Raw genomic sequence first — 27920 nt, 5'->3', positions numbered from 1 at the left:
TGGCAACACAACTCTGCCCTTTGTCGGATAGTGAGGTGTAGCAATCAGGAAAGATTAAACATAGTATAAGGCAGCTACAGTGAACCTAAACACTGACACACGGTGAATTTGCGCTTCCTGCTGAGTGAGGAAATAGCAGAGGAGAACGCCACTGAGAGTAGCAATGTGTCGCGTTAAATAAAAGACAGATCCTACTAAACTAAAACCATCTGGTATACGGAACAATTCATTACATTTGGAAACCCTTAAACCATTACGGTGATTAATACATAAAAACATTTTCCTGAGTGCAATAATACAGCTATATTCCTGAGTGTTACACCAAGATTTTTAAAAAAGAAGATAAAAACCATAAGCAACATTCTTCATGATCAGTATTTTCCCAACCTGAGGTAGTTCCAAAAGCAGCTAAACAGATGAGAAGGAACTCGTGTCCATCTCTTCAGTAGAGCAGTTTGATTGGCTTCTGTGCTTCCCCGGCTTCCTGCTCCTTCCCTCCTCGTCTACGGGGTCTTGGGGGGCGGAGGAGAGTGGGCATGCTCTTCGTCCTCTCCTTTCAAAGAGGACGGTTTTCCCTGCGAACCTGGTGAGGACTGCTGTGCTTTGATTGGGCAGTTGGCAACCATGTGGGCAACGCTTTGACAGAAATGGCACTTCTTGGGCTGCGGTGGCAGTTTGCACTCTTTGGCATGGTGGTCCAGGCCTCCGCAGTTGTAGCACCTGAAACCAAACAACAAAGTTAGGGCTGTGATGAGGTTCTGTCATGCACTGTCACATGCTGACCTCAAGAGGGCAGGTTGTGCATTTAATACTGTTAAGAAGTGAGGGTAGAGGAGATTGGAATGATGAGTAAGACATTTGTTCTCTGGACAGTAGTCAGCCCCAAAAAATCCTAGAAACGAATTTAATCAAAACATTGATCAATCAACTTGAATAGTAGAACGGCTGCTGAAACGTGACACTGTTGTGACCCCTGGTTTACTCATCCATGTGTCAACTTCGCAGGTTTAATTTTTCAGGACAATACAAATTAGCCGCTCTCCCCCATTTCATTCTACTTTCAGGAGAGTTTCCTTTCCTGCTCGGACAATGTCCAGAGCTGTCCACACAGGAAGAGGTCAAAACAGACATGTGGGGTGCTGTCAAAGGCTGATGTTGGAACACACAGGCCTTAGAATGGCCACGCGTGCAGGGTGGCTGACAGATGGGTGGTGGGCGTGCGGCATCCACTGCTGTCCCTCGCTCACGCGACAGATGAGAGTCAGTGTCTTTGTACCACTGGCAGTTGGAGGCTTTGAGGTCTGAGTTCCACCAGGCCGACCATCGATCAAGCAGAGCATGCAGGGTAGGGGAAGTGGTCCGAGCTCTTTGTCTCAAAAGCGGCAGCAATGACCTATGAACTCTGACCCCCTCCCCCTTAGTCCTCAAACCCCCAACCCCATCCCCTTCCCAACCCCCTGCATTTACTCATATGCCGTTGCCGCGGCAACGGCGACCCTTGACCCAACCTTTCGGGCTCCTACATCTGTTAGAAATTTAAAAGATGTGAGCCTTCTTCCTCTCTGTGTCATATATACCAACAAAGGTGGTCCGTCAAATGTGGGTAAGAAACTAGGACTGTGTTATCCATAATATGGGATTTTATAGTAACATTATTTTGGGCCACGTTTCTATACCCCAAGACATAAATTATTGAACCACAAATTATTGAAATAAATTATGAAACACAGATTGTGTTTCATTTTTATTATGAAACAGAGATTTTTTTTTAAGTCATCCTTAAAATCTATGTACCCCCCAAGCAGGCTTCCATGTACTCTTTGGGTTATAAATCAGGCAAACCTGGGACCTTGATTTTTGGGGGGTATTTTTTGGTACCACCACAATTATTTTAATTCACAGGACTCAATTCAATGGTAGCCGAAAAACCACGCTGTGGTCAATTGAGGAGGTGCAGATGTTCCTGTTTGATTGAGGGGGGTACTACAGTGGAAAACAAAGTAAAGAAAGTCCAGTTGAGTTGGTACCATGTGTTGAAAAAGGAGCTTCTGACCCCAATCATGACGGGCAGCACAACACAACACCCACCCAACTATACTGATAACTGAGGAAGACTCACCCAACCGACTCAATTCCATTCCGATCTCAAACTCTCTTTCTCACTTCCTTTTACATCTCATGCTTATGTTTGTTTTATCCAGGTCTTGCCCTGTCCCCAGCTGGGTTCCATTTCAGAATTGGTGAAAGGGTTTTTGGAGAGCGGTGCTGGGTGTGAATACACAAGGGGCCTACAGATTTAAACAGCTATTGATCCAGGTCACACGTCAAGCCAGTGTGACCCTCTCATGGACATGGGGGTGGGGGAATCAGGAGAGGATAGGGTAAAACCGAAACACTGCATCAGGTCCAACATGGATGTTCGACAAAGCAAATGTAGGAAGAGGGGGAAAACATTTAGCGCCAGGTCATCCCCTTCTCAGAGTGTATGCCCACAAGCGTCAAAGACATTTACGTTTCGATTAACCAAAATGGCCGGGTTTCCCAGATTCGTTAAGAAGCTCTTAACGCTAAGAGCTTCTTAGGAGCGTTCTAAGAGCGGTCTAAGAGCGTTCTACAGCGTTCTTAGAACGCTCCTAAGAAGCTCTGAGCGTTAAGAGCTTCTTAACAAATCTGGGAAACCCGGCCAATATAAGTACAGTAGGAAAAATTACAAGATTTTTGCTGTCCACTACTGTAAGATGGATATGACAAAAAAAAATATGCTGGCATGCATGAAAGGGTACTTGAGCACTATGCCGTTGGTGTCCCATTCACCAATCTCCATCTCTTTGATCCGTTTCTCACCTGTCTCCTTTGGATCGACGTTTTTGGACGCTCTTGCCTTTGGGCCTCCTCTCACTGCCCAGACAGTGGACGCCCCCCGGCCCTGTGACCTGCTGAGACTCCAGGCCCTTGGACGACTTCTTGAAGGTGAACTCGACTGCCTCGCCTTCCTTCAGGCTGCGGAAGCCTTCCATATGGAGCTTACTCTGCATGGGAAACAAAGACGGGACTCATCACAACACTGTCGGTGAGGCCTCACAGTCCAACCCAAAGCCTATTTCAGATATTTTTGGGATCTTTAGATTGTAAATTATGGCTTCTTTATATTTTATATTCTTTATTCTAAATCCCCTTAGTATTAGACTTTGTATCTTTAGTATAGTTAGACCACATATTTAAGATTTATGATTCCTATATGTTGAATGTATGCACCTTCCTGCCAAAGTAAATTCCTTGTCTGTGCAAACTTTCATGGCGATTAAAACCATTGATCTGATTTCAGATGTAAAACTAAACATGGGTCATTGTTGATCTTGTGAGATACCAAGTTGTGTAATGTGAGGTTACTGGAGGGCGGAGCAAAGAAGGCGGTTCCCCTTGCGACCTGACAGTGATGCACTCGAAATACCTCAATCCCTCACACCTTGATCAATCAAATCAGACCAGGGAGACACAGACCCTTTATCTTCAGCTTCTTAGTGATAGCATCAGGACGGAGATAGCAGCTATCTGGCACGTTTCAGGTGACCATTGTGTTCTGCCTCATAAACAACAGTACTTCAAGGCCCCCCGTTGTCACCTTGTCTTGTCTGTCTGTTTGTCCTCCCCACTGCATGTATATGTGCATAGCTCATCAATGCTAGGTCTCTCTCCCTCTCTCCCTACCAGTGTTTGAATAGGAAACCTGATGGGATATAACTTTCACCATCCCCCTCCTAAAAGGATCAGCATTCCACACAGCCCCTGCCCCTTCCCCCACATCACAAAGGTTTACTAACACACTGACCACACCGGTGTTGGGTGTGGGGGGATGGATGGTCGGTGGTGGTGGTGGGAGGGCAGAGGAGGGGGTTGAGACTGGGGAGGAAGAGGGGGGGGGGTGTCAAGGAGACATTCCTTGGATAGTTGTTTGGCAGAAAGGTATGCAGATCAAGTTAGGCATCAGCTTATTCTGAGTCCAAATGATTCCAAATGATTGATATCTTCTTTGATGTCCGTGTGCCTTTGCTGAAAGTAACATACTTCCAAAAGTGATCAATATTGTTTTCAAGCAGAAGGTAGGCCTGCTATTGGGACTATGGGCCGCGTTTATGGAATTTACACTGTGCATATGTATCTGTATATCAGAACTATACATGCTTTAAAATCCATAGACTAATTAAATTTAATTTATAATTGTAGCATGCATCATTAAAATGAATTATTAAACTTTGTCCCACATAACAAACCTTTACTTATTGCATTCTGCTACTTTCACCTCGGGGGACCCTGGTTCGGCTTCTAACTGAAGAGGGTCAGATGGATGAGCATTTAGGTGATCGGGCTATGAATCAGAAGGTTGCTGGTTTGATTCCTGGCCGTGCTAAATTATGTTGTGTCCTTGGGCAAGGCACTTCACCCTACTTACCTTGGGGAGAATGTCCCTGTACTTACTGCTAAATATAAATGTAAGTCATACCCACCGGAGAAACATTACCTGAGCAGAGAAGCTATGGGTGGCTTGAGATTAACAACCAGGGTCATCTTACATTTCAATTCTATGCTGGCCTGTTGCAACTGCAGAGTTTGTACTCTTCCAAGCATGATCTTAAGAAAGGCCTAGCTGTTGATGCTGAATTTAAGGAATGGGGTTAACTAGTGGAGATGCCTGCTTTGTATGTCACCCTCAATGTTAGAACCACTCTGATGGCCACATCCCCTCAATGCGGACTGAAGACTCCTTAGGGATGTTCAATAGGCCTACAGTACCATTATCCTAAGCTAATCAGACAGTATAGTATTTTAACCAGAGGGATCTTGTTGACTGTTTCTGTCAGACAAGACTAACCTAGCACGTAGGACCGCAAAACCACTGGCAGTCTACTTCAGCAAGTCAAAAAGCGAAGCATGCACAGATCTTCAACCTCTGAGAAGAACAAGGCATACTGGCAATGCACCAGAACTGGCTCCGGCAATAAAAACAGTGCCCCTAATGTCCTAGCACAACAGAAAGCAGAGAAGCATCTGCTGCATAATCATAAACAAAGCAAAGAGTCACGATTGGTCATTCAGGATATCTCTCAGCTCCCCTCATAGGCTGGTCCATTGTGTGTGACCACAGTGGCCGTTAACCCACTTCCTCACACACGTGTGAAGTGACCCCCCCCTAGAGTGCGAATTATACGATGACAATCGGGGGGGGGGGGGGGGTCAATTTCTTCTCCAGGGCGTAAAGTAATATTTACGATTACAGGTAAGCACGATATATAAATGTATTGACCCCCCCGACCTGTTGTTTTTACCGCTTTGGGGGGGGGGGGGGGTGTCCAAGTCTTAATTAGGAGGGTCAAACCCCCCCCCCCCCCCAAACCACCCTGTAATTCGCAAACTGGAACCCCCCCCCCCTCTCCCCCACACTTCCCATAAGGGTCCCTACTGATCAACCCCCAATCAAGTTGCTGGTGAGGCTCCGTAAGTGTGGAACTTGTTTACATCTACGTCTGTGGAAGGGTAGGTAGTCCCAGAGAGGAGGCTTGAGAGAGACATCTCGGCAGCAAAGGACAATGAGAGGATTGCCGTCGGGACAAAGAGGGGCTCGGTCACGGCTGAGAGTAGGGGTTCATTTGGATGCGTGGTCCTATTGTCGACCTGCACAAAGGCCAAAGGACCCTGGGAGTTAATGCTCCCTGACACGCGGCGACTCATTTTATGCCTATGGCCCCCCTGGTCACTAGATTTCCTGTTTGTCATGTACGCACATGATCCTCTTTCCTGTGAACAGTGCCATAACTTAAGGATCTAAACAAATGAAAAGACAGGAAATGTCTGCAATTGCAACTCCCATGCAAAAAAAGCATGAAGCCTAGCCCTAATACATTAATAAGAAAGTATCAGCTTTAGATCGAAAGTTTAAATACAATAAGAGAAATACTAAACAGACTCCAAGGGGGGGAGGTGAAAAAAAGAAAAAGAAATTGCTCAAATGGACACAATTGTGCAACATTCATGGCCATGCTGGAAAGGCACTTCGGCGTGAGAAACACAAATGCCAAAACGGTTGGGGGTCTTGGAGATGAAGGGAGTGGAGAAAGTTGAAAAAGGCGCCTCCTTTACTATGATATAGACACGGGGCAGGGACAGAAAAGTGACCACCCTTTCATCACTTTATGACAGGACAGGAAATGAATGACCACAGAGAGGGGCGTTTCTCTCACTGAGACGCCAAGCCATATCTTATCAGAAAGGTGGAGAGTCTCACTCGAGTGTCGATTTGGAGGCAAAATTATGCCCCACCCCCTCACTGTTTGGATTAGTAGGTTAACTTGAAGTCGTTTTCTACTTTACTTTGAGTCATTTAAAGAATGCTGAAAACCTATGAGTCAACGTCCAAATGTTGTTGATTGTGAATTATTTAGGCTACATGAGTAGCCTAAACAGCGACAACATTATGTATTTGGAAGGGATATTTGACACTTTCACTTGATACGAATTAAATAACTAAACTTTCGACCGTTTATGTAAAACGAGGTGCGTGATGTTTTTTCCATTTACAGTTTGCATCTTTGAAACAATGAAAGAAATTCCTCTAACCACGAGGTCACGTGCTCAATTCACATTTACGAGCAACACGTGTTCCCTTAACAAGAGCGTAGGCTGTGTATGAGTTTGTGGTTCACAATATAAAACATTTCCAACAGAATTGCCCCTGTACTTGTACACTTAGCTTACCTGATGAACAAACACATCGACCGGAGCCTCCAGCGGTACGCCTTCTCGACTAGTCATGGAAAGGAAGCCGAATCCCATGCGTACGTTGAACCATTTACAAACGCCGAGACCATGGAACGACTGTGAATCTTCTTCTGTAATCGGTCCCTCATCCTCCTCAGTTTTACAGACTCCTGTTATTAGGGGGAAAAAATGTTAAGTTTGTTGTTCCTGTCATTATTACAAAGCGCCAAAGTAAACTTTTCTGAGGCTTTAAACAATTTCCAAGCAAAGGCTACAAAAAAAATCGTTCTCACCAATCACATACCTTTCACCACCAACCTAACGTAACTTTACAATAGCCTAAAACACACAAAAGCAACAGGCCATATTCGATTTTTTTTTACTGGCATTTATTAAATGACAATTATTGCACAACAAGTAGCCTATGCAAACATGTAAAATAAGAGAAGTATATCGTTTTAACCTAAAATCAATCAATTAAAAGCAATCGATACACATATCAGAAATGGGTTCCGAGTCAGAAAAAAATGTTATTCTGCAACTCTCTGCAAAGAACAGAAAATAAAAAAATAAAATGAAACGATTTAATTTACTTCAAAATAAATGTATATACTGAACCTGTGAATTCTTGGTTCGAAACAGAACCCATCTTGACAACTCTGTCTTGAGTCAAAAAAGCACCCAAGGTACAGAATATTTCCCCCCTTCGAACTGTGTAATCCTCACAGTTTGCCACTTTCGTCCAAAATGCTCTTAAGAGCCAACGTGAGGGCCAGGGAGAAAGCGGGAGAGCGAGGTAAACAAAAGGGGCTGGGAACCTATTCCCCCAAACAATGAGGGGTGGGGGTCACCGAATAGAATTCGAATAGGAGAATCCTCCAAACCTGAAAGACAATGCAAGGAAACCCAGCCTCCTAAACCATTTAAACTAGAAACGAACCATGTTTTGGATAAAACAAGAGTACCTTCTGCCATGCTTTCTCCGTTTTCTTAAGAATATTCCACGTTCCCTTTGGCTCGGTGTTTCGGGGCCCCTCAAGGATTCTTTCTTCCTGCTGTGTGGTCACTTCTGTTGGTCAATATAAATGACCATTTTGCACCTCGACCAACAACCCCCACCCACCTTTCTCGGTCATGTCCACGTGATTCTCAATTACAGTCCATACTCTGATAAATTGAACGTCCCATGGCTGAAGGGCCCAAATGTGGCAAGTGACCAATCACAATTTGAGAACTCCGTATCGACCGCCTCATATCACGGCGCTAGATCAGGAGTATTCCACAACAGCCCTCGCTGTATGTAAGCCGGATGCATAAAATGCTATCAATTTGCATATAAACTGCATCTTCAAAGCAAAAGCCACCAATATGCCAACATGCTATCCAAATAGTCTTCTTAGATCATGCAAACTGAAATGTGTAAAATCCTCCGTAAATTGAAGATATCACGATAGAAAAGCTTGTGAGAATATTTTCTTTTCGTTGTTAATGCATTTTCACATTTGCTTTGCCATTGCACGAGTATACATTCTTTGTTCTAGTGTTTCTCTTTCGTGGATTCAGGATATTGTCTAAAGATTCGTGTGATTGGGTTATCATTAAACTCCTCATACGTTCCACGAGAATCAGTCATTCTATTGCTGCAGTAAGTTGCTGACGCATGCAAAACAATAGATTGAAGAGGTAAACCAGATGTGAATCGTTTTCAGCAAGAAATTGGAGGGGGAAGGGTGTGAAAGCTCAGTAGTCTTCATTGATGCCTTTTTGAAGAAGAAAAAAATGCCGAATGGATGTTTAGTCAGAAAGGAGTTAAAAAAAACATTTCATATATCAATTGATCAAAATAAAAAGCTAGCTAATATATAAAACCCTAACAGAGGTGTTGTACAAAAGCAGGCCAAGCTGGTCTAATAAATTCATAGATCAATAGTGATTGATCACATATGTTAAGATGACTGTTGACTCTTGTCCTTGTAGAGTGATAAATTACGGGACAAGAGACCAAGTAATGGTTCAGAACTTCTCTAAACTCTAAAATGATTAAGATAAACAAATATCAGAAGAACTATCCTACTAATAAAATATAGACTAGTTATAGGCTACTACGTAATAACAATAAAAAACAACAATAATAACAGTATAACATTTACTATTCCTCGATAGACAACTGGGCCTATAGCAATTGTCATATAAACTGTAATGCATGTGTAATAAGACATCAATTATTATCACTGTTATAAGGTAATCATATTACTGTCTAACGTAATGTAGGGTAATCTTATTTTTTAAGGCTACTATTACAATTATTAGGTGGCCTTCTACATTGTAAGCATGCGTTTTTATGCAACAAAAGACGCAGAAAACGTAATAATTCTCAAATGTATTTCTGATTCTGAAAAATCTATACAAAAACAGCAAACATTTTCTACATTTTCTTTATTTGGTGCATGTCTATTTGGGCAGAATATTATTAGGCTATACTAAGACGATAGCCTTTTATCAGCCCTATCCTAATATGATCACGACCCCTTGTGGTGTGAGACCCAGGAGAGTTTCAAACGAAGGTTTAGTAGCCACCTGCAAGCGAGCTCTAAGACAAGGCGTTGCAAGCCTAAAGAGAACCCGTGGCCTTATAATGCAACATTATTATATTTTTGGCCATGTAACAGCTTTACGAGCTGTGTTAAGATACAAAGTTTGGATGTCTGAATTACGATTGAGATGAGTTTTGAACTTGCAAGTAAAACACCAACTAATTACATTTACTAATGTCAAATGACATCAATTTACAGCGGTACCACTTTAAAAAAATTATTACAATTATTACATTAAATGGATTTGGCCACAAAGCCGGGTTAGGCTTACTTTTAGGCAACGGTTCAAATAAATAGTAGGCTACAAAAGTTTACTTGAAACAGACACTGTGAAATGAACATAGCCAATGCTTTGCCTTAATGGTGGACGGCACTAAACCAAAAACAACAGAAAGTTGTAAATATTTTGACTTTATTTGCTAAATAATGTAATGTTGACCAGACTTTGCTTGTTCCAGTGGTTGATCATTTGTTCTACGGATCAGCAGGTTTTCCACAGTCATATTTTGTATGATAATGATCTCCTTTCCATTGAAGTCAGGCTGCAAATGAAAACTGTAGGGCAATCTCCTGTAGAAGAAAAATAACTACTTGTTGATAATTTATGCCAAAGACGGCCATTTGAGATTAATACCGAAACAGCAGTTTTTAGATAAAAGTTTGAAGGAAGCCATGCGAAATGTGTTAACTACTGAACAGCAGGCCAACCTTTATTCTGATTCTCTGCATGACGTTGTCTATGGTTTTCAAAAACCATCAGCTTATGGCTTGCAAGGGATCCAAGGGACGGGCAGAGAAAAAGAGAGAGAGAGTCAACTACAAGTATCTACATCTACGCTGCTAAAATCGTTCCTGATAGGGGGCTTTCGCATTGCTTGGCTTCCAGGTTTCAGCACCAAGGACAGCGTTTTTGTGAGCACGAAAAGGCGAAAGTAGCTAAATGTTTTCAAATGGAAAGACACATTGTCATTAACACAGCTATAGATATTGCTACTCTTTTCAACCCAATTTCTTTATAAAATTATTAACACATGTTACCTTGCAGTCACAATGACCAAGTGACCTATTTATCTCATAACTCAAAAATAAATGAATATATCATAATTGCAATTTGAATACACATGTGATATTTGCCACAATACAGCTTTAAGTGTAGAATATTACCAAAAAATCCGAAACAACATCAGCTGTTTTGTTAACTCTCTAGCGTCCCCCAAAGGTAAAGCATAATCCATAGCCTAAATGCCAATGAGACTATAACTGCCCACTGTGTAAGTTTCCACCTTCGCGCTTGAAGTTTGTGCAAGCCATCTAAAATTACCTTTTGCTGGAGTTGAGTACTCTAGTGGATGAGAGTACACTATGTAGGCTACTAATTCTGTTAATATAGACATGTTTTCCACTCATGGATTGCATGCAATACCGAATCCTCGAAACATTTAGCCCTCGACCACAAGATGCCAGTATTCTTTCTTTTTTCATCAGTAGACTTTCTCTGTAAAGTTCGATTTTAGACACTGGGACTCAATTATTCTTCCTATTTGAAAATGTCAGTGGTTCGTGTAGACTACCTAAGCAGGCCACACTCATTTCTGATGACCAGTGTTTAGTCAGTGTGAATGTTCAGTTTTATATTGCATGCATCTTTGCATGCACTACTTTGATTTCCACGTTTTAAGAAACACACAGAACTAAAACCACGTCACTGCAGGTTATGTATGCATAATAGTGGTTGTTTTTCCAAACGTCTACCCTTGTTTGACATCGTGGCGTGGAAGCATCTGACGCCCACCCTGGCGTGTGCAGCGGCTCATCTTTATAGGTAAATTAAGCCGCTGATGAGAATGCTGAAACGATGTGACAGACACCCTCGAGCCTGTTTTAGTTTAGTTTTTGTTTTGGGGGGAATAACATGGTTGTGGTCAAAGGTTAGAAAAATGAGCGTGTATTTTGGAAGGGGGAGGGGGGGGTTGCTTTTGCAAGTATTTCAATTTGTTTTACATAGTCATAGCCATCACAATTCCTGCTGCGTAACACAAGCAGATAAAAAAAAAAATATATAAATAAAAACGGGAAAACTCAAAAGACCCCGCCTCCTTCACAGCTCAAATAAACGTAGGCTAACACAGCCATCAGCAAAGCTGTGTGGCTAGGTGCTACCATGGACAGCGACTAGAAAGCGCTTCCGTAAGAGGATCCTGTTGCTTAAAATTACGACTGCGGTCTGCTGTCCTCGTTGCTTTTCCGTTGGCGTACATTTGTGAACACCATTGAGAAAGCCCTAGAAGGCATGTAAACAAGAGGAGAGGGCAGGAACGATGACAACATGTGTGACAATTCAGCGATCAGTGGGGACGACTGTGGACGATTGAAAGATATCAGAGGATTATATTGTATTATATCATATTGCTTGACAAGGAGGGTATGCCACTGGATGACACCACATATTTTCCCATTCGACATTTAGCCCAAAACTCAACCTCAGCTCACAAAAGAGTATACGTTGTTGCGGTTGGGAAGTCTAGGGATTCAGTATTCTCTCGGTTTTTGTGTTCTCTTGTTTTGGGGAAGTTAACTTCTTGACCACTTCAAACCACTGTCTACCAAAACCTACTTAAGTGTATAACTTACAAACTATTGACATTTTAATTGCAAGTTCATGTCAACTCTATTGCCACTGCGTCAAAAAGCGTAGCGGAAATGACAGTCATCTGCAATCAACTGTCATTCATTAAGTTATGATGAGTTGAGTTGACTCTGCATTATGATTAAGCTATTTCGATTTCCGTGGATATCATTGTGTCTATAACTTTCTTTTGATTGCTGAACACATCTCCAGATCCCATTTTGATCATTGATTTACAGTAAGCATTTTAGGAAAGGAGAACATAAAGGGGTCTTGTTTTGCATCGACTTGGTGGCAACGCAATTCAACGCGCTTCTCACACAGAACGGAATAGCCTCCGCGAGACCTTTATGCACCATGGCTCGGTTTCGAAAGAAAGCATGCATAGTCTTGTTATTATTTACAATATTTGTTTTTGGTACCATGATGGGGTTGAGGACCTTAAAGCCCAGTGATAGATTCTCAGACATGGCCCCGGGGTTGGACCTGGGGATGATGGTTGGGGGAAAGATTGATCGCCGCTCTGTGTCCCAAGACATGGTCGTGTCTCCAGGTCAAGCCCGTCCAGCTTCTAGCAACACCAAAGTACTTTTATCGAACTCTGGACCTGAAGGAATAATTTTTTATGACGTCCATATATTTTACCATTTGTGGTACGGGACTCCGCACATGGACGGGAAATACATGCATTGGGACCACCCACTGGTGCAGCACTGGGACCCCAAAATCGCTTCCAGTTACCCGAGGGGAAGGCACATGCCGCCGGAAGACATCGGATCCAGTTTCTATCCCGAGCTTGGGCCATACAGTTCCAGGGATCCTGACGTTATAGAGTCCCACATGGAGCAGATAGGAGCGGCTGCAGCAGGTATTGTAAGGTGCAGGGGTTGGTAATTCAGTCATCGACTTACGGACAAAGTAAAACTATAACGTAGCCAGCTGGTAGTCCTACAGAGTTATATTAGTCCTAGTTAACGAACAGCTGTTTCGCTTGCGCTTGATGGACTTGTTTCAGCACGCGAGGGAATGCACCGAAAAGCGCTCGCTCACCGTAGCTCCGCGTCTATTGGGTTAATGCAGAGGGCCATGTTTTACACGGGAGGCCGTCTGACGCTAGGCCTATATAAAACTTTGCTTGTGAAACTTTGCGTATGTCAAATAACAGTAACACATGGCACATCGGTTTAGACTATGCTTGTTATCATTTAGTTAGATCTATTCTACGAAAGACATACTGTCCACAGTGTCGCACTTTACTTTGCACAGTGAATTGATGGGACAGCCTTCGTCCGTGAAAATGCAATATTTCCCCTCCGGCTCAATTGGCTATTGTAGCCTACATCGTCCGGCATGCCAGTTTACAGTCTCTATCGCCCTCCCCCAACACGCACTCTGTCAGATGGAACAGAGACAGGCCAGCTTGACATTACTTTTTAAAGAGAACCCATTTAATTAGCAACTGGTACCAAGTCCCGAGCGGAATACTAAATCACATGACTTGCCTAAATGACTGATCGTCCACTTCCCCTCAGTGCTTCGTCAATACAATTAATCGCTATAGCCACAACTTTTAATACACGCATACATGGCTATTTTGATGGTGTAATCAAATATTCCACACAGCCTCTTACCAAGCGGACACGGGGTAAAAAAATTAGCTCTGAGTGCTACTTGGTTTGCCAGTGACCGCCTGGCAGTGTGACAACAACAGCGTTTGTGACCATTCTAATGTGGGCAAGCATCCACAGCCACGTTACAATTTATGAGCTGTCAGGTACGGTTGGGCTGTGCGCTTCTCTACGCCTTCCGATGCCAACGCCAGTCAAAATGCGATAAACTTATCTTTCATCAATCAAAGGAAAGATGATGTTCAAACATCACATTGCACTGTCTGTTGCAATAAAAAGGGATGGCACAATTTGAATCCAATCAAAAACCTGCTAGAACTGTCTCCTCAAATAATTTGTGGACTGGTAAATTACCTAATAAAGTAAAGTACCGATACACAACCAACATTTTATTGTTTTTTTTCAGGGTATTCAGGCTCTATAGAATAACTGATGGGCTAACAAATCCAGAGTTTCGAAAGAGGCTGAGTGTGTGTGTGTGTGTGTGTCTTACAGGGGTCATAGTACTGTCCTGGTACCCTCCAGGCCTAGCTGATGACAACGGTGAACCCACAGAAGACTTGGTGCCAGCCGTTCTGGATGCTGCCTATAGACACAACCTTAAGGTACTCTCTCTCTCTCTCTCTCTCTCTCTCTCTCTCTCTCTCTCTCTCTCTCTCTCTCTCTCTCTCTCTCTCTCTCTCTCTCACACACACACACACACACACAGACACACAGACACACACACACACACACACACACACACACCTGTACTTAAACACATATTTCACGGCTCTTCATGTGTGTGTGTGTGTGTGTGGGGGGGGGGGGGGGGTCAGGGTTAGGGTTGAAATGGAACATAGGCTGGATCTCCCAGCTCTATCCAAGGTGGTCTGGGGGAGATGGGGTCGGACTCAGCCTTTGACCAGAACTGATGGCACATCTAACATCAGATCCAAGCGGGACACAGAGCTGTCGGACGTGTTGTTTACAGAGGCTGGGAAATACTTTGGAGTACAGGGGGGGCGGGGGGTGTTTGAGGCAAGCACATGACCAAATGCCAATTAGGCTGGAAAATGTGGTCTCTTGGTAAACAACTGCCTGCATGTCTGTTTCTTATCAGTGCGTGGAGCCTTTCAGAGGGCCTCTTCTTGGTAATGTGACGTGTGTAATGTCAGATCCACTTCAGACACAGGCAGGAAGAGAACAGCACTATTCAAAAGGGATGATATTTCATGGCCGTGGCTGTGGGTTGATGACATAACCAATGCCATGCTGTGTGTCCATAAATAGCTACAGGGTTGTTATCTGGAGCTGGAGTGCATCTGTAAACCAGCAGAAGTATAGGCGTGTAAATATGACAAAGCTGGTAGTTTGATATTATGTTGTGTAGACAGCCATGCATATGAACGGCGGAACAACACAGCAATCAGAGTGATATGTGTGTGTCAGTAGACAGCTGTGAACAGTTATTTGATGTGTGTGAATCTGTGTGTGTGTGTGTGTGTGTGTGTAAAAAGCTGCTCAGGGCGGAATGAGCCTCGCATCTGTGTGAACTAATTCAGAGTTCAGTGTGATGAGGGAGACACGCTTGTAAGAGCTCTGGTCTCCAGCTGGGAACCATCTATAATTCACAGCCAGTGTTTGCTCAACACACTGCACATTTAAACAAAGTAAACCAGGTGGCTGAGGTGTTAGCTAACCAGGTAAGCCACTATCGGTTTCAACTTAATTTCATGGAGCACCAAAGCTCTCTCTAAAAGTGAGAGTAAGAGAAAGAGAGAGAAGGGGAGGGGGGGGGGGGGAGCCTCAAGGAAGTGGTATTTTACATGAGTTGTAAATGTGCTGCTATGATGTGACAATAATCCCTTCAAAACACTATTTGTAACATTGTAACAGACTGTAATTTCAGCTGTTCATACATGTGGTGTCTTCCTTTTTTGGACAACAAGCAGATTGACTATTGTAGTTAGTTTGTAAACAGAGGGCCTGGATTTTTTGCTGGTGTCAGCAAAAGTGCCACGAGGTGTATGATACAGTGATGAAAACAAAGTTAACTGGTTTTGAAAGGAAAACAAATTGGGAGCGTGGGAGCCTAAATGATTTAAGGTAGGTGTGTTAGAGCATTTTCTGGCCAACTATGCTTAGCCTTTCGTAGACCAGGTGCCTGTTCCATATAAACATGTCTTATTTGGTCAACTCACCCCAGCATGTGGATAATCAATGATAATCATTCACCAACACAAAGACAGCGAGCATAGTAAACATTTTCTTTAATAAACTGTCGAGTGGTGCTTGTAGGTAGTCTCTTCTAGAATCTGCCTCCTCTTGACCAGCTCATCCCCCTCCCACTGCAATGGAGAACATCTATCTTTGGAGAGTATTTTATGCACAGTCTTTGTAAAGCGCTGACAATTGAAAAAGATTATGCTCTCGGTGAAAATGTTCTAAAGCAAACAAGACCCTCTTGTACTCTAAACTCAGCTAGTCCCAGCTTCAGTGTAAAAGCAGACAAAAACGTCTTTAAGCCTCACACCATGATGCAAGAACCCATTGCAGGGATGCATGGCCACACAATGATTGCGAATCCTCTAAAAAGGCTGCCAGTTTACAGGGTCTGAGAGATGAGTAAGCAATTTCCAGCCAGTGCTTCTGTACCTACAAAGGATACACATTGCATAATAAGACAAGTGCATTCCACGGAATCAATCCGTCAGTCTATCTCTGTTCACCAGCTGAGTCATCTCTGTCCTGTCCAGTCCCTCACAGCCGGAAAAGCCCTGTCTCACCACACTCTGAGCCCCAGAGGATCACAAAGAACAAAGCTACAGCAGCCTCATAACCTGCCGCTTGACGGGACAATTGAAGGGAGCTCTGCATGTAACATAGCACCACTGCTCTCTCACTCACTCCCTGACACACGCATGCACACACACACACGTGCCAAGGCGAAAACAGAGACTGTCTTCGCAAATATGCTGACCAGGTCAAAGGCTAACTGTGCAGCACTTGCAATAATCAAAACAATATTATATAAGATATATAAAGGCCGTATATATGGTCGTACATTTGTTGACTTTGCGAAAAAAGCAGGCTCCACTACTTATTTTATGTGAGAACAATGCATTAAGAACCCTTTTAAAAGTCAAGCGTCAGCACCCATATTCCTCCCTTCTGTATTATGTATGTAAAGCAAAAGTAGATCCTCTCATTGTGCCAGCGATGCCAACAGTGCCAATTGAGGCCCTTGCGCTCAGCTTGCAGGCTAGCTCAGGCTGAAACAATGAGGGGGTGGATGGAGGAGGGAGGGGGGGGGGGGGAGGCAGTGGTGGTGGGTGGGAGACACTGGGTGCAAGTGCATCTAGGGAGAGAGGGCGTGGGTCCCATGACTCAGTTTTGCCTCCCTGAACAATCTGCACCCCCAGGGCCTATAAATGTTCCAGTCGAAAAGTAGGCCATGCTCCACACACAAAGTGGTGTAGGGATGTCCAAGATATGCCGTCAAGCACATTTCCTTGGCTCCAGATGTACTGAACAGCATGCAGCTAGATTCTGCCCTGTGGAGCACGACACAAGCCTAGTGATGTTGAGGCTGAAAAGACGAAGTTGACAGCACGGAGCACTTGACTGAAATCAAACTAATTGTCAAAGCTTATCACCATCATCGAACGTAATCCCGAAACTGAGCAATGGCAACATCTCTGGCAGACATTTGGTTGCCTGAGAAGTTTTAAACGAACGGCTCAATTCCCTTCCTCGGGGGTTGTTACATGCATTATATTACAGTGTCATCCTACTCCCTTTAGCCAAATGTACTGTACGGTCTGGCGCCCTATGGATACACTGGCTATGTTTGTGAGTTATTCAAAGGCTCTTGCTTGGTCTCCTTTAATCATAAATTGGCCTTCCGTGTCTTGGACAAATGGTGTGGCTTGTTTCACAGTCTGCATTCATCCACAGTAAAGGGTGATACTGTCTCAATTATCCTGTTTTATACACATTTTTGCAGGGCCCAAGCTTGTAATGAAATCCATTTTGCAGATGACGTACAAAATCTCACTTTTTACAACAGAGAGTGCCGTTCCTTTTAGGACCAGTGGTTTAGTCAGCTATAGTCATGACTCAAATTACAAATTGAAGGAGGGTAAAAAAAGCATTGAAATGCACATTTCCATCCAACACCAAAACATACCTGCCACCATCAGTGAAAAAACATTGATTTCTCTTTCCTTCTCACACTTCTCTGTTTATCCAGCCCACAGGGAGGGCACCAGTGTAAAACCACCACCTTCCTATACCAAATCCAATTCACACCGAGCATCTCTTTCATTTATTGAACTACATTTCCACGGCAATCGCTACTGAAGGTCCAAAGGCCACAGTTACCTCCAGACCCCCTCCCCTGTAGTCTAAAGCACTTGGCCAACTGCAAGACCTCTTTGCAACCATGTACTGAATTACTATTCTGTCTCATGTAAAATGCAAGGACTGCGTATTGTTACATGCGTTAGGGTTAGTTCTCAACACAACAGAATAGGACAAGCGTTTTCAAGGCTACAAGCTATCAAAATATTAGAACAACAGAGATATCCGGCAGCCAATACAGGACTCTGATCATTGGAATGAGCAGCAGAATTGTCAGACACTGTGCGGACACTGTGTCACTGGCTGAGTCAGGTGTTACTTTTATTTCCATAATGACCAAATCCATCCACTTAAGAAGCAGTTGTGTTCCTCTTGGGATGCCAATCCACAAGAACAAAAGCATTTAGTTTGATCATATATAATTCAGTCATGGATTTCTCCATTCTTCTCTTAAAATATTAAACTTAAAGGCCTATATATATTCGTTTATTTTTCATATCTTGTCATGTGTTAAACTGTTCTGTTTTATTTTCAACAATGATTCGTTTTTAGACATCCTCATTGATGAAAGGTGCAACATCAACCTTACCATCTCTGGGTTTGTTTCTCCAGGTTGCATTTCATATCCAGCCATACAGAGGACGGACAGACCAGAGTGTACATGACAACATCAAGTACATCATTGACAGGTATGGCCACTTTGCATTGCTCCTATCCCTGGAGAGAGAAAGAGAGGGAGCGCATAGGTAAACCCATTTAAACTTCACTCTGTGTTAAAGAGAATGGTAACCCACAAAGACAGAAAACACACTCAGCTAATGCTAGCTGTATGACTTATTCATGGGTGTGACAAGCTTCATTGCTTGATTCCTTGCATTAAGATCCTCCTGTCACAAAAGAATGTCTTGTCAGCTGTTTCCTTCTGATTGTACTGTCATGTGGGGTTTCTTCTTCCAATGATTCTTTTTGTGTCTTCAGGTACGGGGATCATGGAGCCTTCTACAAGTTCACCTCCAGCACAGGGAAGGTACTGCCTTTCTTCTACATATATGACTCCTACCTGACCCCTCCGGAGGCCTGGTCGGACCTCTTGACCCCCGCAGGCTCCCACAGCCTGCGGGGAACCGCCTACGATGCCGTATTCATCGCCCTCATCGTGGAGGAACGGCACAAACATGACATCCTGGCTGGCGGCTTCGACGGCATGTACACCTACTTTGCCTCAAACGGCTTTTCTTTCGGCTCCTCCCACCAAAACTGGAAGGCGATCAAGGCCTTCTGCGATGGCAACAACCTGCTGTTCGTCCCCAGCGTGGGGCCCGGCTACATCGACACCAGCATCCGGCCGTGGAACAACCACAACACGCGGAACCGCGTCAACGGCCGCTACTACGAGATGGCCCTGCAGGCTGCCCTCGGCGTGCGGCCGGAGGTCGTCACCATCACGTCCTTTAACGAGTGGCACGAGGGCACACAGATTGAGAAGGCGGTGCCGAAGAAGACAGTGACACGCCTGTACTTAGACTACCAGCCCCATCAGCCTGAACTTTACCTGGAACTGACCCGGAGATGGGCTGAGCAGTTCAATAAGGAGAAGGAGCAGTGGCTCATGTGAACTGGCTTAGCGTGTGTGTGAAATGAAGGAGTGTGTGTATGGACTGGCAGACTATTCAGTGGGGGTAGTACCTTTGTGGATGTGTGCTAGTACACCAGAAAAAAAAAAAAAACGAAAAGTGTGAGGTTGAGAATCTCACTCTTGGTTGAACTCTTCTCAGCCCTTAGTGGCATTGTGTGGTTTTATTTGAAACTAATTTGGCCAATGACAGCTCAAACTTCCAAGTGCTGCAGAGACTTGCTCGTCTCAGACCTCCACGGAACCCTTCTTATAATCAGGCGACCCCCTTCCTCTCGTCACGCATGGACACTTTCAAGTAAACCGTACAGTACCCTGTGTATTTTATGCATTATGAATACATCACTTTGTCCTACCCGAGGAACTACTGCTCGGTGTAGTATGTAATTCTCGCGACATAACCTTGCTTACAAGTAGCAGTAATTTCCTTTCAGCACCACATTCCTCATTATAGTTACGACAGAGTAAATAAAACATATTGGTTTTCAGGAGCATTAACCAACAAAACCAAATCATGTAAAAACTCACATTTATGGCTACAGGATGAGAAAACTGTTGTGTCGTGGTGTTCATCTTCAAATCATGGCCTGCAGCAGGTTTTAATGTTCGTGTGGCTTCAAAACAGCAGACAACAGCCCTAGGACACGATTTACAGTTCACCACCGAATGGTTTAGCGGTGCACACCGGTAGGGGGACAGGCAAGTCAAGCAAGCATCTCCTCAGAGATGTAGGACCACCAGAGCATGATTAAATATCCACTCAGTTGAGTATAACAGCCATGTATGTTATGGGTTACTTTTTCCCCACAGTGGAAAACACCAACTCTAGACAACATTCGACTGTCTATTCAGATCAATGTTTTGTTCTAGAGTGTGCAAGCTGGTTTAACTTTGTTTTACATTTTTCTGAAAATATCTCTTCCTCCTCCAGTTTACGGCTGGTAAAGTGAGATACTGGAACAAGAATAATGGACAGAGCGCGTAAAAGACAATTGTAAAAATGATATGAAGAATAAAAGTCTTGATTATGAGCTGAACTACTTTAGACACCTTTGCCATATGATCCGTTTCAGGATTCCACTCTCAAAACTAAGGAAGAAAGCACATGATTCAATATTCAACCGGCTACTCATCAGTTTTTAATGGAAAAAAAAGTTTGTTTAAAAAGTATTTCAGGAATTTATTGTTAACATGAGCAGATAACAAAATGTTATTTTATATTACATGCCACTGTACAATGTAGTTGAGGAACTGCCAACAATGCCATGTGAATGCACAGGGAGATGAAGAAAATCAACATTCCATCATTTGATGTATTGTCAAAATCACAGAGTTATATCAACAACTGTTAAAAAGGAAACGAAAAACCACACCAATGCACTCCAACAAATAAATACAATTTCAAAAACTTTTAAATTACAAATACCTCAAAAAGGAATTTTCATTTAATTTCCAGGCAGAGAGCACAATGAGACCCAAAGACTCCCGCAGGTCCTGAAGAAAAAACTACAGCCTCCAACTGTCATTCTCTGGACCTCTTCCCAGTCTGACATAGCAGAGATAGTTGGGTTTGTTGCTAAGATTGACCCATGTAAGATGAGGCCCAAATAACTGATCACCCAAAACAAATAAACTCCATAGGTCCATAATCTGAGGTAGATAAGACCACAACATTACTTTAAAAATGTTTAACCCTCAGCCTATCAAACATTGCCACCGGAGGAAGATTTTTCATTGGCTATAGAGAAAATGGATACAGCTGCTTGTGCATTTCAGCCAGTGAGTAGGAACAAATCCTCATTGATTTTCTGTGTCCTCCAGCAGTCCATATTTACGCTCCAGCAAATCCACAGTGGCAGAAAAAGCACTGAAAGATAAAAAGGAGTGGTTTGGCTTGTGAACTCTTATCAACAAGCTTACCTCCATATTTGAAGTTCAATTTTAAACTGAGACACTACAACTTAACCTTGGTTCACCTTAAATGAATGCAAGACATTGATCTACTTTCAATTACATCATGCTACCTAAACCACCTTAAAGTTCATATAGGAGATCCTCAATGACTCACCAGCCAGGTCTGATGATGCGGTATTTTCCAAACACTGATAGGTCAATCACTGTTGACCCTAACCGACTATGGTCTCCTATTGGTCCACCATCAACTACCACAGCTAAACGAGGCCACAGGTCCTGGAACTCCTGCAGGAATTTAAAAAGTCCAATATGAACACAACAAACAAACGCATTTTTGCAGAACACAAATGAATCAGAATCCTGCACGGATGTTAATATAGCACTAGCCTTGCTTAGTCCAAACACCATAAAGACATGCATCATATGAATGTGAATGAATGTTGGTGAATGAATGTTGGTGGTGGTCGGAGGGGCCGTAGGTGCTGATTGGTAGCCACGCTTCTGTCAGTCTGCCCCAGGGCAGCTGTGGCTACAGTTGTATCTTACCACCACCGGTTTGACTGTGTCTGAATGAATACTGGACTCGGTAAAGCGACCTTGAGTACTTTGAGTAGTAGAAAGTGCTATACAAGATCAATTAATTAAACACCCAATAAATTCACACTTTATGACTTTCGAGTGATCCACTCGAAATAAAATCTGTTGTAACACACACACACACACACTGAGGGTGGTTTCCACTCACATGCACAGCCACAGTGCTGGAGTGTGTGCTGATGTTGGCGCTGGTAAGAGCCAGGGGCTCTGCGCACAGCTGGCACAGACGCCTCATGAAGGGATGGTTAGGGATGCGCACACCTACCAGCTAAATGGAACACACAACCACAAGAACACAAACTAGTTAGTTAAATAAAATGTGGTCGTGTTGGTCTATGAGGCACATCAGTCCATGTTACAGCATGTCAAAACAAAGCAAGGACAACAATAATTCATAAGACTCATTCAAAAGACTCGGAAGACCTTTAAAAAAAAACAACAGCATATAATTATGAACTTGGATTACAAAAAATTGGGGGAGTGTCTTGTTGTAGGGTGTGGTTCCTGGTGTGTGAAGGGGTGGAGTGTGAGGGGTGGCCGGGTCTCACCGGAGTGAAAGGATTCAGGTCTGTGTTCAACACCGTAGACCTCTGCAGAACCAGAGTGACAGGACCAGGCAGAAGCTCCTTCAGAAGCTCTTCTTTGACGGACACCTTACAGTACCTGCAATCATGGGATAGAGGTATAACAGTTGTCCTTGCTTTGTTTTGACATGCTGTAGCATGGACTGATGAGCCTCATAGTTAAATAGAATGTGATTGTGTTGGTCTAACTAGTTTATGTAACAAGAAGCAAGCGCAGCAGTGAGTTTTCTATAGCTGTAAACCTTTTTATTTGGCCTGGAGATTATTGCTCAAAACTGTGAACGCTTACTTGTAGATGTCCTGTATTTCCCCAACGCAAATGGCCAGCGGTTTTTGACCATTTCGTCCTTTGATTTCATACACCCGTTTGATGGCGTCAGAGTTTTGAGCCAGACAAGCCAAGCCATATATTGTGTCAGTTGGCAAAGCTACCACCTGACCCTCCTTCAGAGATTGGACGGTTGCATCCAGGATTTCAGCACCATCTACAGACCAAATGGGGTTATGAAGTCATCAACATTGATACGTTCGGGAAAAAAGGAAGTGTTTCCTAAACGCCAAACAAATGCCATTAAAAGTACCAACTTTCGTTATGTAAACATCCCACAAGCCTATAACTACACCATACATATTATCAAAGATAAAGGAAGCTGAATGTGTCCAACACGTGCAACTAGAAGCAACAGACCAGCCATGTAGGCCGTGAATACATAATAATTTGACAACATGTTCAACGCATTAGAAGTCTTTGTAAAAGAGAAGTCGACAGAAAACCCGATTTGCTGTTTCAAGCTAGCTAAAGTCACCTGAGTGTCTGGCCGGTGTGTCCTCATGCTGGCCGGTCAAACCATTGACTGTCGGCGGTAACAAACGCAACACTTTAGTCTTCAGCTCTTTGCACATTTTTTTTGTTAACGGGGCATTGTGATACGCACTTCTTGATTTGACGAAGGCATTAATAACATTACATCTACTCTGCATGTGAACTGTATCAGGTTTCTACAGCATGCTAGTACTGCCTGATGAAACACTCGCTATTCGCAGCAAATGACAGTCTTCCGGTAACGCCTTCAAAGGATGACCCCCTGTTTCTTAAAGGTGACAGCACAGACATAGCAGCATTTCGATTTTCCATTTGGATACATTGAATTAAGTAAGCTAAATCCCTAACAGAGCATTTACCAAATAGAGCCTTTTTTTAATTTATTTTTTTACGTAGAATAGGCTAGGTAAATATATAAGATAGAAAAAAATCGTCTAATAAACATGGGCATTGACCTTAATTAACTGGCGGCTGCTAATTAACAAAACTATAACACCCGTGTAGGCTTAGGCTACTCACAAGCAAGCCTAACTTTCTTTCTGAGAAGAATCATGGCAACGAGTACGAGTACTGTAACAGCACGTCACTGTCATACTGTGTAGTTGTTCCGCTGGAATATCCAAATGTTTCATTGGTGTGCATTATTCTAGACAGGAAGTTACAGGATGCTGCTGCTGTAAAGGAAGAGTCTTCAAACACACAGAACACTCAGGTTCGTGGTTCCAATAAGTATATACTCTTTTTACTCAACATTGTTACGTGGATAAATCATACAGACCATGAAATCATGAAACCATAGTCACGCAATAGCACGTGTGTTTACTAACTACTAACCCCATGTTATTGGCCCACATAGCTCTTAGAGGACCTCGACGATAGACTTGTTACTCTGGAGGACAAGATGGAGCTAAGCAACGCTGTCCTGAGGGATTTGATGGAACTGCAAAGTGTCTTAGCGGTAGGTCCCAGAGCCCCCTAAATCAAGCATGTGGTAAACGAAAAAAACAGTGCAATTTCTATCTCCCCTCTCAGGACAAGAATCTAAGTGATGGACCATTTCCAGCACAAAAGTGAATCCATAACTACGATGTATGTTTTTATATTAGTAAAGCATATTCTGACAAATAAATGGTAAATAAAGTCATGCCTCTTTGGTTAAGAAAAGGTAACATTGACAAATCAGGTAAGATTTTTATTAGTATTATATTGCTCTCAATTCAAAAAGTTATTACTTTATCATAGTACAATATTACTTTATACAAAACAAGCATAAGCAAACCATTTTCACATTGTACATTCTTTAAAAAAATACAAATCCTTTACAATTCCTTACTCTTTGGGTACTGAAGACATTCCTTTGGAAGCATTTCGTTTCCCCCTCCTGTTACCCATTAAACATTTTCCAACAAGCACAAGTATCCCTAACTATATACAAAGTTCAAAAAAGCCTGTTGCCACTGCATTCTTTCCAAACTGGTACATCTGAAGAAAAACAACCAGTTTCCAAACAAGTGCCCCAATGCCCTCAAAACATCTGATTCCTTCCAGGGAAAGTATTGTTTCCTTGCACAAGATGTTTGCAATGCCTGACCTGCAATAGTCAGCAGCTATAAAAGGTACCTTTTCAAAGGCAAAAATTGGGTTTGTTCGGGTTCTAAAGAACACATCTCGGTCTACATGTTTTCAATGGGCGTACAAATTGGGTTGGATTTGTATTACCAATACAGAAAGACACAAAAGATTGAGATGACTTCAGTGAAAATACAACAAAATGTGACAAATAATTTTTACCCATAACGTAAAAACTGCAGCACACATGACCCAAATAATTCTTACAACAGAATCAGTGACTTTACAGGTTCCATGCCAAGTAAATCCAGTCGGTATATAACCAGGTAACTCAAAATGGAGAAAAGAAAAAGGTAAAAAGGACAACTCACTGGAAAGCAATGGATGAAAATACAAATACTCAAATGCCCATATTCACCACTCCATCACAACCCATAGAGTATAACAATATGGACCTTTTTAGCATACATATAGGAGTGAGTAATTGAGATGTGTTGGTCAAAGAATGAAGTATGTTGTATTTTTTGTGTGTAATTTTACAAACAACCTTCATTAGCCTTTGTAGTACATGTGAATCTGCATACTGAATATGGGAAATATCTGATGACTTCAGTGAAAAATGGTCAATATGTTTGGTACATTTCACCTTTGGGAATGCTGCAGTCAAATAATTGCATAGGTACTTTTCCTCAAAGGGATGCATGAAATTGATTGCAACTCAATCACGGGTTATGCTGAGTTCATATTTACAATTATTCAAGCTAACCAACATTAAATATGGGACAACACTTCAATAAGAAACAAATTAAGGATTTTGTCATCTAGACACTTATATTATTCTAGTAGTGGACCCAAATCTAAGTGCTAACAAAAAAGAAATAATATATTCAATAATCTTAATAAAATGCTAATTTTAACATTTTACAGTACAGTGAATAGCCCCACATACACATACATATAGTATGCGTTGATATTAAAATATATCTGGTACATTTCAGATAGTAAAAGGGCAAAGATCATTCAAATTCCTTTAGATATCCACATGTCAACTGCTTTATGCCTGTTAGAAAAATATTTCTGACAGAATACATCATTCCTGTGTGATTCTCAGTCCATCTATTCATAATCAGTTCAATAGCAAAATAAAAGTACAACGACAAAATAACAATGTGTTTACAGTTTCAATATGAATGGAATTTCTCTTGGGTGTCCTGTCAATTGTAAAATGGATGATATTCACTGCAGTACAGTACGAGGAATCTTAACATTTCAGGCTACTGTTTTGCTGAATAGATGCATATTTCTATTATACGCAAAATAGTAAAACGCGTAGATTAGGCTGCATCATTGGCACGGAAATGATCAAACAAATGAGTTGATATCCTTGTATAGACTGCTGCACAAAGGCATAAAACAAACTGAAGAAAAGGGCGTAGTGGCCAGATGGGCAATGTCATGGCAAGTCATAGGCAGAGACTGACAAGGCAAGGAGGCGCGTAAGCCACAGTAAGTGGAATAACATTTAAGGCCGTGCAGCTCTAAACCCATTGGAAGTAATGCCTTCTGTGGTGTCATTGCATTGTGTCCCTTGTGAAACAATAATGTTATGTTATACTCTAAGCAAATTACATATGCACATATAAGAAGGTACTGTGTACAGTAGCGCCGATATCTAATTCGGAAAAATTTCTCAATCGTCTGCATAAGATGAATGTCTCGAAGGCTAATGCTAAAAATTAAAAAAAGAGTAAGGGTGGTATTCTCTGAAGGCTCCAACTTCCACACTTCAACAATTCAAAATTCTATACAAAAATACAAATTCTAGAACATTCTGACAGGATAAAAATGTACATGACTCGATGTTATATGTACACCCTTTTACAGCAGTGGTTCACAAATGAAGAATGTATTAGTGCTGCAGATAACTAGGCATTTGAGTAACTAAGGGAGAAAAAAAAAGGTAGTGCACAAAAAAACTAAGAAGAAAGTGCAGCACACACAGGGCTACTGCAATAATGGTATCTGGCAGTCCATTGCATGTCTGATGAGCAACCTGTACGACACTGTGCATTCCTGAGAGGGTCAGGCTATATATAAATGTGTCTTTTGATTGCGAAAGGCTTTCGCAAACCAGAAGACCAAAAGATCAAAATTAATAGATGCAATACTGCAATGTTCTCGTGTCTTTGAGAACAAAGAAAATGGAGGGGGAGGGAGGGTACCATAGACTCCAATCAGTAACATATGAGGACAACTACAAGGACTCCTAAGCAGGCAATGAAATAAATAATAATAATAAAAAGATTGATATTTTGTCCATGATGCTTGCTTGAGAGAAGACAGCAAAAGTAAGCAGAATTAAGCTCTCAATAAATTAATCTGTTATCACTTAAATAATAAAGTTACTGGAAACCTGAAAATGGTGATTTGACTTCAAAATCAAATTTAAAAGGCAATCAAATTCTCAAAGGTTGTTTCAATTTGTAATACTTGTTTAAGGAAAACAGCCACAATACCGAAAATACAAATGAAACCAAAGGAAATCACATTTTCTGGAATACAATAACCTTCCTAGACAAATTTGTCATGATTACTTTTTATACAATGGCTGTCAATAGACATTGCTTGAGTAAGATAACACTGCCCAACAACGTCCAATTCCTGGTGGTACTGGATAAAAACCAAATGACTTACATTACATGCAGTACATTCTGGTCAAAAGCATACTGGTTGAAAGGTATATAGTATGCTGGCTAGTTCACTACAGTGCTTGATTAGACAACAAGTCTAGTTTTGTTTTATTGCTTGGCAATGAGAGCGCCAAGTCATGCGAAATTCTCAATTTCATCTGCAGC

General features: G+C 42.4%; 3 protein-coding genes and 1 long non-coding RNA gene across 5 annotated transcripts; 2 read left to right on the top strand and 2 right to left on the bottom strand.

Annotated features, from left to right (window-relative positions):
• Window positions 1-28: 28 nt before the first annotated feature.
• On the bottom strand, window positions 29-6911 carry lin28aa (lin-28 homolog Aa). The gene is made up of 3 exons (XM_084667088.1): window positions 6751-6911; window positions 2845-3029; window positions 29-720 (listed from the first exon to the last, which is right to left on the bottom strand). Exons 1-3 carry the CDS (start codon window positions 6826-6828, stop codon window positions 504-506), a joined length of 480 nt encoding a protein of 159 aa, XP_084523214.1. The 5' UTR covers window positions 6829-6911; the 3' UTR covers window positions 29-503.
• Window positions 6912-12330: 5419 nt separating this feature from the next.
• On the top strand, window positions 12331-21001 carry LOC146301361 (glycoprotein endo-alpha-1,2-mannosidase-like protein). Its single transcript, XM_084666980.1, has 4 exons — window positions 12331-12841; window positions 14097-14206; window positions 18558-18634; window positions 18924-21001. Exons 1-4 carry the CDS (start codon window positions 12331-12333, stop codon window positions 19558-19560), a joined length of 1335 nt encoding a protein of 444 aa, XP_084523106.1. The 3' UTR covers window positions 19561-21001.
• On the bottom strand, window positions 20695-23743 carry yrdc (yrdC N(6)-threonylcarbamoyltransferase domain containing). Its single transcript, XM_084666991.1, has 6 exons — window positions 23480-23743; window positions 22963-23158; window positions 22638-22752; window positions 22238-22357; window positions 21647-21777; window positions 20695-21445 (listed from the first exon to the last, which is right to left on the bottom strand). The coding sequence occupies exons 1-6, from the start codon at window positions 23652-23654 to the stop codon at window positions 21376-21378; spliced, it is 807 nt and encodes a 268-aa protein (XP_084523117.1). The 5' UTR covers window positions 23655-23743; the 3' UTR covers window positions 20695-21375.
• A 225-nt stretch (window positions 23744-23968) lies between these two features.
• LOC146301359 (uncharacterized) lies at window positions 23969-24636 on the top strand. Of its 2 annotated transcripts, XR_014724653.1 has the most exons (4): window positions 23969-24057; window positions 24147-24208; window positions 24353-24454; window positions 24529-24636. It is a non-coding gene; the product is annotated as an uncharacterized LOC146301359 (long non-coding RNA). The 2 variants fall into 2 exon arrangements; XR_014724652.1 differs by having other exon boundaries at window positions 24011-24208.
• Window positions 24637-27920: the final 3284 nt, after the last annotated feature.

Source organism: Hypomesus nipponensis, chromosome 2 (genome assembly GCF_054491055.1).
Source record: "Hypomesus nipponensis isolate SF chromosome 2, ASM5449105v1, whole genome shotgun sequence".
Lineage (NCBI taxonomy): Eukaryota > Metazoa > Chordata > Actinopteri > Osmeriformes > Osmeridae > Hypomesus > Hypomesus nipponensis.
This window is presented reverse-complemented; position numbering and strand designations above follow the sequence as displayed.

Coding starts and splice junctions, on each gene's coding strand:
- yrdc (XM_084666991.1), bottom strand. CDS start 23,654: ATGCAGAGTAGATGTAATGTTATTAATGCCTTCGTCAAATCAAGAAGT. Junction 22,753..22,962: donor GAAATACAGGACATCTACAA/GTAAGCGTTCAC, acceptor CCATGATTGCAG/GTACTGTAAGGTGTCCGTCA. Junction 21,446..21,646: donor CGCATCATCAGACCTGGCTG/GTGAGTCATTGA, acceptor TTTATCTTTCAG/TGCTTTTTCTGCCACTGTGG.
- LOC146301361 (XM_084666980.1), top strand. CDS start 12,331: ATGGCTCGGTTTCGAAAGAAAGCATGCATAGTCTTGTTATTATTTACA. Junction 12,842..14,096: donor GATAGGAGCGGCTGCAGCAG/GTATTGTAAGGT, acceptor TGTGTCTTACAG/GGGTCATAGTACTGTCCTGG. Junction 14,207..18,557: donor CCTATAGACACAACCTTAAG/GTACTCTCTCTC, acceptor TTGTTTCTCCAG/GTTGCATTTCATATCCAGCC.
- lin28aa (XM_084667088.1), bottom strand. CDS start 6,828: ATGGGATTCGGCTTCCTTTCCATGACTAGTCGAGAAGGCGTACCGCTG. Junction 3,030..6,750: donor TCGATGTGTTTGTTCATCAG/GTAAGCTAAGTG, acceptor TTTCCCATGCAG/AGTAAGCTCCATATGGAAGG. Junction 721..2,844: donor CGTCGATCCAAAGGAGACAG/GTGAGAAACGGA, acceptor GTTTGGTTTCAG/GTGCTACAACTGCGGAGGCC.